General features: G+C 46.4%; 1 protein-coding gene across 3 annotated transcripts in view; it reads left to right on the forward strand.

Annotated features, from left to right (window-relative positions):
• Positions 1-9,661, forward strand: part of ARHGEF4 (Rho guanine nucleotide exchange factor 4) — a 123,006-nt gene extending 113,345 nt beyond the window's left edge. For all 3 annotated transcript variants that reach the window (XM_032119238.1, XM_032119239.1, XM_032119240.1), the window contains 4 exons: positions 452-583; positions 1,529-1,772; positions 2,440-2,517; positions 3,731-9,661. In XM_032119238.1, the coding sequence (XP_031975129.1) occupies positions 452-583; positions 1,529-1,772; positions 2,440-2,517; positions 3,731-3,888 (612 nt within the window). In that variant the 3' untranslated portion in view covers positions 3,889-9,661. The remainder of the gene's footprint in view (positions 1-451; positions 584-1,528; positions 1,773-2,439; positions 2,518-3,730) is intronic.
• The last annotated feature ends 2,060 nt before the right edge of the window (positions 9,662-11,721 follow it).

Raw genomic sequence — 11,721 nt, forward strand, 5'->3', positions numbered from 1 at the left:
AGTGACAGAGGAAACCAAGGTTCCCTGTAGACCCATTAAAAAACTGCTAAATAAAACAAACAAAATACTAATTTTCTAAATACTAGATTCAATAAACCCACACTGTCTCCCTGCCTGAGGATGTCAGGCTAAATTCTTAGCTCCCTGCTTATGCCTCCTTTGTCTGGGAGGGAGCTGCTTTCCTGAGCAGACTCCCTGGAAAAGGAGATTTTAAAAAATTTAGAAGGCTATTGTTCTTATCAAATTCAGTTTCCATTCCCTGGGTGCCAAGGGCACAGTGTCTTCCTGATGTGACAAGGACTGTCCTCCAGCACAGAGGCTCTCCCTCATTTCCAGGTGAATTCTGTTGGCAGGAATTCAGGCCTCTCAGCCAAGCTGAGGTTCTCCTGTAAGGCTACAGGTTCCCACTTTCAGATGGCTGAGCCCAACTTGTTCTTTGTGCTGTTCTCAGGGAGAAGATGTCCTAGTCAGAAGCTCAGAACTCATCTATTCTGGGGAATTAGCCAAAATCTCCCACCCTCAAGCCAAGAGCCAACAGAGGATGTTCTTCCTCTTCGATCACCAGCTTGTCTGCTGCAAGAAGGTAACCCATGAATGCTGGCTACCGCTGTGCTGATGGATTTAAGTGAGCTCCCTCTCTATCCCTTTGTTTCCTTAATGCTTCCTGGCCTCATGCCTCCTGGCACTGAGCCTTCTCTGTGCATTCCTTGCAGTCTTTCTTCTGAGGTCCTGGGGTGTTCTGTGCACCCTAGGACCTGATAGCACCTGATAGCAAAGCAATCAGCTACTGGCCTAATTGTCACAGCAAAAGAGGAAAGTATTGCACTGCTTCTGGGGTTAGTGTGGGGTTATTCTATACTACTCAGTTATGAGTGTTGTCACACAATTTCTTTTAACTACCTTGTTTTTCAACTGAACTTCCACCTTAGTGTTGTATTCAGAAAAAGCTGCAGATTCAATGAACAGCTGTGGGCCTTGGCAGTCAGTAAGGCCATGTTAACAGCACATGTAAGTCTGTAAGTACAGCTCATGCTGTTTTTCCTAAGCTGAGTAATAAAATCTTCCTTCTCGGAGCCAATGAACGGTATCTTCCTCTGGAATTTCAGAACTGAATGTGCCAATTATTTTTGCATATTCCACGGCATGCAGGTAGCTCCAGTTAACTTAGGCATGGAAATCACTGTTCTCAAAGTTACTTTTCATTGTCAACAAAAAAACAAGAGCTAGTTAGTATTTTTGGTTTTCTTTTTAACTGGAACTGAAGGATTCAAATAGTGTTTTCTGACAGAGGCTTAATGAGGATTTGGGATCATGTGTAATACCCAAGCTTTCTTCACGACAGACACCAGCCATGTGGTTCCCACAAGCCATGTGGTTCCCAACAGTGCCCACAGCAGCTCAGCACTCTGCAGTTCCACAGATTCAAATCCAGTATTCATTTCTTTTACAGGACTGTAAAGGTACCAGGAAGATGAAATGCTCCATTATTTCCAAGAAACAGCAACATCTGTTGTGATCTCTCTTACAGGACCTTCTGCGCAGGGACATCTTGTATTATAAGAGTCGAATCAACATGGATGACATGGAAATACTGGATGTAGAAGATGGGAAGGACAAGGACTTCAATATCAGTGTGAAAAATGCATTTAAGCTGCACTGCCGCGACGCTGAGGAAGTCCATTTATTCTGTGCAAAAAAGCCCGAGCAGAAACAGCGCTGGCTGAAGGCATTTGAGAATGAAAGGAGGCAGGTGCAGCTCGACCAGGAGACAGGTATGGAAGCAGCAATGCTCAGATACTGGAGTTTTTTTAATTATTAGTATTATTTTTGGGTTTTCATCTTTTTTTACCGACCGGCTAATGCCTGAGGAGTGAAAGGGTGGGAAGCCAGTCCATGCTGCAGTGCAGCTCTGGGCTGCTGAATTGCATATTTTGAATGAATCTGTGCAATTGAAAAACTGCAAACCACCACGAGCCAACACTGCTGTTTGTCCTCAGGGAGGCTGATGTGTTTTAAGGAGTTCAAGCAGGGCTGACAAAATAGTCAATACATTACATACAGGGTCCAGAACAGTATGAGTGCCCAACGTGGAGGTGTCTATACAGAACAGGTTCAGTCAAGGGTTCTCACTGTAAAAGAGGGTTTGTGTTGTTTTGTCGAAATCCTTTTTAATTCAGCCTCGTGTGCTCTCTAAGATTTCAGCCACCACAGGCCTGGACTGGCTTCTCCCCCCAGTGAAGCATGGGCTGCCAGGGGTAGGCAGCAAACCCTGCATGGGAGGTGTTTGTGCAGCACAGCACAGGCCAGGGGGAGCAGGCTCTGCCCTCCCAGCCTTGGCAGTAATTGTGGCCTCTCACCTCAGGCATTTGCCTACCCCTGTCTTGCCCTGAGGTACAAAATGATGACCTGCTGCTGACAAAAATCTGCTTTATCTTCCAGGTTTTTCAATCACAGAGGTGCAGAAAAAGCAGGCAATGCTGAATGCCAGTAAGCAGCACCATGCTGGGAAGCCCAAGGGTGAGTTACACCTGAACACAGGAACACTGTGAGAATAGGGGGTCTATGTGGGAGCGGTTTCAGTGAAGTGGCATTAACAAACTCTTGAGAAGGCCAGATGGTGACAATCTGCACTACAGTTCCTGGTAGACTGAGATGGCTGGAATCAGGAGACTCTTCCTAACTCCAGGAGAGCCACTTTGCAAATAATCATCACTCTGCCAAAACCCAGCAGCTTCTGCTTCAAGGCCAGGGCAACAGCCTCTCCCTGGGAGCCAGGCTCTCCTAGCAGTATGGCATTCCCTTTGGCAGAAGGCCAAGTTTTGTCGTAATCCCCATGATGCACAGAGGCCACTGCAGCAGGGACTGTTCCTGCCTGGGCACTTGTGCCTGTGGAAGATGCTCTGAAACTTGCAATTTGGGCAGAGTGCCAGGCATAGGGACCATGCTTGAGCAGAGCTCTTTGTTCTTGTCCTGTCAGAGACAACGACAATTAGCAACAGCCAGGAGAGAGGGAAGTCAAGCAAAAAAAGGAAGGTTCCTGTGCCCACAGCACTGTTGGCTGAAGAGAGCCCTGTTGATACCACATTGCCCCTTCTCTCTGTTCAGAGCAAGAGGTGCCACTTGGTTTCCTCTGAACCACAGAGGCAACCACTTCCTCTTGGTGGTACCAGCCAGCACTTAAAGCCCAGCCACATTTCCTGAAAGCTTGGCTAATGTCAAAATACATCAGAAATAAGATTTGTCTGCAAACAGGGAAGTTTGGAAGGAGGCCAGACCATGCTAACAGAGAAAAGCCCTTGGGGCACAGCATTAGAGGAGACTGCACAGACCAGCCTTGTCCACCACACAGGCACTGACCATTCCTACTCAGAAATCCAGCCCGGAGGTGTACCAGGCAGCAGCAGCATCACTTGCACAGCAGCTGCTTCTCCCAGCACAGCCAAAAGCACCAGTTAAGTCTGTCACCAGTCATGAGCTGTAGCTCTTCAGCCCTGCTGTCATGATGGGCAGAACACCTGACAGTTGTGCAGCACATTTCTGGGCCTTCCACAGGAGCCCTAATCCTAAAAGGACACTGCTGAAAGTAAGGATAAACTAAAGGAAAGGTAACACTAAGCCAAACCCAATTCACAGCCCTGCAGCTTTAACGGGGACTGGGGAAGATAGTGGAGTGGGGGGAAAGGAGCTGTGTTCAACTAACATGCTTCCCATCTCCTCCTCCTCTTCCCAGCCATCACCAGGCCCTACTATGACTTCCTGATGCGGCAGAAGCATCCCACCCTGCCCACCACGCTCCCTCAGCAGCAGGTCTTCATGCTGGCAGAGCCCAAGCGCAAGCCCTCGAACTTCTGGCAGAACATCAGCAGGCTGACACCCTTCCGGAAATAGGGGCAAGCCCCGTGTTTTGTGCCTGAACCCCTTCTGAGAAAGCACTTTATCCATCAGTCCTGGGAAGTGGAGCCCAGGTTCATCCAATCCTTTGTTTACAGAGGATGGCACATGTGCTCCTGCCTTCCCTATTTATTTTGCAGCCCAACTGACCATGCTGGCTCCGAGGTGAGGCCGTGTGGGCGCTGGCACACCCGCGTGCATCAGTGCCAGTGCCACGGAGCCAGCCCTGCACGGTGCCCTGCAGGCAAAGCTCCAGGAGCGTGCAGCAGGGAGCTGGACAGGCTGCAGCCCAAGAGATTTTGCTTGTCAGCTGTATTTGGACTCATTCCTTCCTGCTGTGCCCACCACTGCTGGCTGGCAGCTGTCACAGAGAATGGCAGCTGATGGACCCACTGGCCCCGTGGCCACTGCTGTGCTCAGAACAGTTCAGAGTCCATGAAGAGGAGGGAAAAAACCCTTCTGCTCTGCCCACCCCCATACCCTGCATTTCTCAGCGATCTGATCCTCCTCCACGTGTCCAACTAACGCAGCAGCCTCTGCAGGCACTCAGAGCACAGTGAGCACTGCACTGTGACCTCCTCCCTTCCTTTAGTCCAACACCACCGGTGAGCGATGTCCTACATTAAACTGTGCCAACCTGCAGCATGAGTCAAGTCGAAGAATCTTTCTAGTGGGTTTGAGTCACATAAGTTAGAGAAAAATGTGCCTAATTAATACCATACTCAATTCCTTAGATTCTCATCTCTCCATCATTCTGCCATATTTCCTGGCCAATGAAAATGCTCATTGTTTGTAATGTGTTTATTTATGGTAAAAATCAGAACTGTGTATTTTGTAAGTCTGTAATTGTTCTTGTCAGATGTTGTTAACTTGATGCCTGTTTTGTCTGTTTTTCTTTTCCTTTTTTAAAGAAAGGTCAATATTTGCAAACCTAGCTCCCAGAAGTCAGAGTCTGCTGTTCAACTCTGAAACATCACTGTTATGCAAAATTCAAAGAGTGTTACTGACACTTTTAAAAATGGAAAACCACTTTATAAAGGCCTAAATTTGGCATAAAGAGCCTCACTTTACGTACCCGAGTTTCAAACAATGGCCAAAAAGAATGAATTTAAACCTTGGTTAGCAAAAGGAAAGATTTGCCTTACCATAGTGAGAGTTAGAAGCCATACTGACTGAATTCCCTAGATTAGGAGACATCCTGCGACAGTGGAAGGAAGACACCTGCTCATTCCAACTCAAGTGTGAGTGAGCACTAACTGTCTGCAGAGCTCAGAAATCCAGTGTTTGTGGATGCTGTAGCTGACCAAAGTCTGGTCATCCAGGGATATCCGAATTCAGTAGCATGTACAAAGTCCTTCTTGCACTATATCTTCCCCCCAAGACCAGGGGCAACATTTAATTTCATAAAGAAACTTGTAAAAGTGACTCTCAGCCTGTGTTTGTCTCCAGCATGTCTATCTGTGTGAACTTGTTTCTTTTCAAAGGCACTGTGGGGATTGTGTTCTTGCAGCTCCACAAGTGGCTCCATAGGGGCTGTGCCAGAAGGTGACCGCAGAGCAGCCATCCTGCAGAGGGACAGTGGGGACACAGGGATCTGACCAGAGGGTCCCTCTCTGCTCTGGACAGGACACTGGGTCAATGCTGGGGGGATGGGGGGTGGGGGGGGAGAGGCAAAAGGAAAAAAAAATTTAAAAAACACTAAGAAGCCACTGAGATCAGGTAGCTACAGCAGTGTTAGCACCACAGACGCACACAGACACACACCCCAGGAGACACACATGGGGACGCTGAAAGACACCCAGAGGCACACACGGCCCAGAAGACACACCAAGGCACTGCCAGGCATGTACAGACACCCAGACAGGGTGAGGGTGACCAAGAGACCCTGACACACGGGTATGTCAGACAGCTGCAGCCAGCACCACTCAGTAACAGAAGGCAATTGTCATTTCTGTGTTTACCCTAAGTGTCTGCACCCTCCTTTCCTTATCCATGGCATGTTTGTTTTGATTGGCCAGGAAGAAAACCTGTTGGCACTAAAATTACCAATTTTCTGAGCTTATCATCAGCTTTGTAGTAAGTGGAGAGGGGTAGAGGGGCAGAGGACAACCCCCTCCCTGATACAGGATCACACCCCACACCTCCCACACTGAGCATGGCCAGCTGTGACAATGCATCACATTGCTCATTATCTTGTCCAGTTGCTACCTGGGTACACTCAAGGATGATTCTCCCTAAAAGCACTTATACCCCTACTCAAAACCACTCTGGCCCCAGTGTGAAGGAAGTGCTGACATCTATTCAAGGCTCCCCCTTGCTGCAATGTCTGATCCGGTTTTAGGCAGAATGTTGTTTAACATACTCAACTTTACATCTACAATGAAGTCACTCTGGTAGAAATCCTCACCTCTTCTCCCAAGGGAAATGGGGTGACAGGGGCACAGGACTGTGGAGTGCAGCAGCTGTGAAGTGCAACAACCATGCCCCCGCTGGAACACACACAAGAATTGGCTACTATTCATTATGTGTGTAGCAATACTCTGAACAGTAAATATGCATCAAGTGGTTAAAATTATCACATCAGTTATCAGCTCTTCCAGAACTGGCTTAATCTCTGACCGGTGTGCACAAAGGATTTACAGAGATTGTTTTTTTTACAGAAATTTTTGAAGTGCCAACCCAGACTTCTCTGGCCAGACAGCATCCCAGTCAATGGACAGTTAATTACTTTTGGAAGAATTCTAGTCTCCACTTGATTATCAGTACTCTTTCTAAAAAGTGTCCTCAGTTGGGATTCTAGTCTTGCACACCACATTTGGAGCTAGGATCCAATCCCCTATGCAAGACTGAGATCAGGTAAAAAAGCTGATCACACAAAGTGGTGGAGTTACAGCATCAACACAGAGAAACAGGTAAGGCTCACACCCTTGGTGCACAACATGCCCACCCCACAGACTGCTTTGAAGAGGATTTCATCATAAAATACCATCCTTTAATAGCCATCACCACTTCCCAATTCTTCCCACAACCCTCAGTGTTTCCTGAACAAACTGTCACAGATCATGTGCAACCTCCTTAGATTTTAAGTGATTAGACACTCAAAAGTTATCTCATCCCCCAAGTTACTCATTAAATGGCAAAGTGCACCCGTTGTGTGAGATGGTGGTAACAGATAACCAACCCCAGAGCTCCCTCCTGCTTCCCCTGGCATTTGGATTTGGACTGGGGTTACTCCCATTGTTCTGCCAATGAACAGTACCAGGGTGAACACATGTGCAGGCCGGAGTGGGGGTGTGCACAGAGAGCAGATCCCAAGGCATCAGCTAAACTTGTGGTAATGGGGGTTTCTGGTGTATGAACCAACAGGTCAAGTACAGCCTCTGACAAGCTCTCTGAGCTAAATGGACAACACCATCATGGCCAGTTCCACAGAAGAATCAGAGCTGTGAGACATCAGCATCCTTTTCTCTGGAGCTGAACCTTCAACAGGGGCCAGAAATGCAGATTTGCATACAAAACAAACTGAAGCTCCTGACATGAGTCTGAATACCACCCAATCCTCTCTGGATTTTTAGGTAGAACTACTGAGAAAAACAGTTCTGCATTGAGTTACATAAAGAGGACAAAGAGGTTGAGTCAGGAGTGGTTTGGGGTTTTTTTCTTTAGGGGTGTTGGCTCTATCTGTTCCTCTCCTTCTGTAGCTATCCCCATTTAGGAAGCTTCATATAAAACCGATCCATGTTCTTAGGTTCTTAATGACCCAATCTGCCCAGATTCATTTGGTCAAATAAAACAACACAGAATTATGTAAAGCATGTGAATCAAAGAATGATTTCCTGAAGCTACCACTTAAGTGAAGAGAACCAGTGGCTGCTAAATAACGAAGTTTCTGTTCTGACCCAAAAAAAAAGGAAAAAAAAAAAAAAGAATCTCTATTTTGAAGTATTAGTTTAGAATACCTGATTCAGACACTGTGCGTACATACACTGTTCAAGTTCGAATAGCATCAACCCCAGCACAAACTGTCTTTGTCCTAACTCAAAGTCAGAACTAGGTCAATTCCCATGGAGAGGAAACTTCCCCCAAAGCAGCCTTTAATATCTTTCCTGTTTTGTCCATTCCTGAAGGACAGTGGGGTGTCAGCTGGGGAGGAGCCCCATCTGTGTCCAGCACTGAGTCCACTGCAGGAGATTCCCACTGTCCAGGACACTGCTCTGCAAGCCAGCACAGCACTCTGCCATCCACGAGCCAACCATGTGCCAACCACCTGCCCCTGGGTGTCCCAACAGTTTCCTGAAAACACCTGAAAACCAGGCCTCACCATCACCAACAGGGCTAACTCAGAATCAAGGCACCAGCGAGTAACGAAAGAATCTCAGCTTCAGACTGAAAATACTTCATTTCTTGGGATGCCAGAATGACAGAAATTAGCTTTTTAAAATAAAAAGGCCTTTCACCTGATATGTCAAAATATCAGGCTGAGCTCCTCCAGATTAACTGTAGTGGAAGCACATCTTCATTTAAACAGCATCATTCAAGAAGTCTGTGGCAAGACTGGTATGCAAGTATCAGTCTTTTGAACAAGTACTGCACCACTCACCACCCAGACTCTGCAGCTGTCAGCGCCTGGGAGGTGGGACAGCATCCAGCAAGTGCTAATTTCTTCTTTATTGTTATTACTCCAATTGTTTTAATTCTCCTGTCAAGTTTCACTATGTACCTGCTCATGAGGGTTATGGCGATTGCAAAGCCCATTTGGACAGTGAATATAGTAGAACAGTAACTCCTAAAGCTTTAAGGAGGGAACTACTCACACCTCATCCACTGCTGGAGGCTAAGCCTGTGCCCGCTGCTACTCACATTCTCTACCAAAGTGGGCAGGACTCGCCACTGCTTGCTGGCCATCAGCAGTACCACACTGGTACGACCCAAATATCAACTATAATGTCCTGTACCAGCCCTACAAGCAGAAATCCCTGTTCCAGAGCTCCCAGCCTAAACAAAGCTGTTATGGTCAGGTCTTCAGGTAAGTAATGGGTTAAAGAATAAGCACTCTGACAGTGGATAAAAATAATCTGAAAAAAATTGAAGTGTTTTCAGCTGATTTTAACCCCCTGAAAGCACCGTGGTGCTCTTTTAGTTGGACAGTGTGGGGAGGGAAACAATCTTCCAGGCTGCAGAGACCAATCAGTGCAGCTTGTGTCAGAGCGAAGGCAGTGCTAAGTGGGAGCCAGCAGTGTGACCTGGCAGAAATGCCTCCTGCACACCCTGCCAGAGCTACACAGGCAGGGGATTGCAGCTCAGGGCAGCCAGGCCTGGAAGTCACCTGCCTTTCCACTCACAGCCACACAGCTGCAAGCTCTGGAGAAGCCAAAGGGTGCTCCTTCCCAGCCACACAGCAATCCCAGCTTGCCCTGCCTTGCCATTAACACCTCACACTTAATTTCTCCCGTGTCTCTCACACATTTCCTTAACAAGCTACATTACTAAAATCCCATGGCTTTGGCAGTGCTGGCAGTTCCAGGAAAAATGCAGGCTGCTTGTTCTTTTTGCTTAGCACTCCTGTCATCTTCCCTCCTGCAACTACACCCCTCCTTCCCGCACATCCTGAGCTTCTCTTTTGCACAAGTTTGCTACCAAAGCAGCTCCCTGTTTCACAGCCTGTGCAAATGAAATACCTGTGGTACTTACCCCAGAGCTGTGTACCTTTGTGTGTGACTGCTTACATTTACAGTTGTGAGATGGGAAATAAACAAGCTATCAACTTTAAGTCTTGTATAATTCTGTAATCCTCCCATAAAGCAGTAACTACTGACTATACAGCATCAGCCTTTGTATCTGCCATAACCCCACGGAGCTACGTAACAGTATTCTGCTTGGAAGTTCCTTCTAACCTTCCACACCTACTTCTTTCCCTTTTCTCCTAAGCAGCACCCACTCATTACCCGGGCTTGATAATAATTTGTGGCTCTTTTTCTTTAACCTCTAGCAACCTGAAATAATATACCTGCTATCTAAATCACACCATCAAGAAAAACCTTATCCCCAAACACAGCCACATGTTCACTGAAGCAGAGGGAACTGCATTTGAGGCTCAACTGGGAACTTCACATTATTACAATTCTTACAGAGGCTGGCAAAAGCAAAACTTTGGGGAAGGCGTGTTCCCCTCCTCCTTTCTGAAGCATCAGTTTGTCCACATATTTTACCTTTCTTGCCCAGAAAAGAAAAAGCTATTGTTAAACACTACAAAGTAGATTACTATAGCCCAAAAATGAAGGTCCAGCTGTGGTAATTTAAGCTGACAGCTGAGCTGCTCAGTTTCAAGTTCTGTCACATTTGCATTGGAAGTATCTCTTAGCCCACTAAGGACCACAGCTGTGGGTTCCTTGTACCCACAATGCTCAACAGCCTCCCCTCTACATCTGCCGTTCTCCCTGTGACACAACCCAGCTTCCCACAGCTACCAAGGACTTCTGGCTGCTGTTTAAAATAAACATTAAAAACCTAAAGTGGTCCACATGGCTTCCATTCTATTCTGGATGATTGAGGCAGGAGAGGTAATAGCCTGATGGATACTGGAAATCAAATCCTGGAGAGCACTTAGCCTCCGACACACACAAGTCATCCATTTTATCCATGCAATTCAGCAACACCTTCCACTCCTACACAAAAATATCCCCATCTAAGTAATAATGAATACTTCATTCCTGATTCCGAGGGAGCTCGCCAATGAAACTATTTCTGTTACCTGACTTTGTTTACAGCAAGCCATGGAGTTTAGAACCTAAAGCAAGATGTTAGAAACAGCAAATTTTAGTTTTGCCCATAATTAGTTACAGGAAAACTTGAAACTCAAATCTTCTTGCCTGATTTCTACCAATCACTAACTGAGCAGATACTTTCTGGGAAGGGGCTCTGGCTGTCCTCAGATGTTCAAAGCTGCCCCTAAATAAGGGTGTGCTTATCAATACATCTGACCTCCACAGCAAGTAATCAATAGTCACTCGTCAGTGAGGTGGAGGGTAACACACATTACACTGCCACTGCAAAATCAATCTGGCAAGAGCGAAAAGTCAAACTATTACTGACCCATCATTTTGGCAGTTCCATGGATACATTCAGAACCACCATGAAAGAAACTCTACATAGATACTTAAGAGTTCAGTACCATGTCCTTACAAATGTTGAATACAGTACAAAGTCATGTTTCACAGCACGAGACTCCCAGGAGAACAGGTACATCAGAATCCCTCTAGCCCAAGAGTGATCAGGACCATTCTGAAGAACAGCTTTTCCCTTTATAGCATACCAGATTTCAGCAACCCACTGGTTGAGGATTATGAATTTTCATTAGCTGCAGTGCTCTGCAAAAAACCCACTCCCAAACCTATCAACCTGTAACATGAAAGCAATCCCAGGATAACTGACCAACAATTATCTTGAGGTAAAACACATTGGGAAAAAAATCTGTCCATGGTAGCCCTGGTGCTCGGCTACAATTTTAGAAGCTCAACTACTTAAACTACTGTAGCAATAATCCTGACAACGAAACACTATTCCTGCAGATTGATGCGTCACGTTGCACCTTCCTCTTCCATGTGTTGCTTTTTTCCAGAAGGTTACCAGGTAAGTTATTGTTATTTTTGGAGACCTACAATAAATGAAAATAGCCAGTTAGGTCAAGCAGCTTAGTTCTGTTCCCCAAAATACACATAATTCCATTTTAACATTAGAGCTTACAACCAACCACCCACACACTGAAGAAATAGGATAATTACCCACACTTCACACCTACTCTGCCTCTTTTCCTTCTGGGGAACATACTCA

The sequence above is a fragment of the Corvus moneduloides genome, chromosome 10 (assembly GCF_009650955.1).
Source record: "Corvus moneduloides isolate bCorMon1 chromosome 10, bCorMon1.pri, whole genome shotgun sequence".
NCBI classification, from domain to species: domain Eukaryota; kingdom Metazoa; phylum Chordata; class Aves; order Passeriformes; family Corvidae; genus Corvus; species Corvus moneduloides.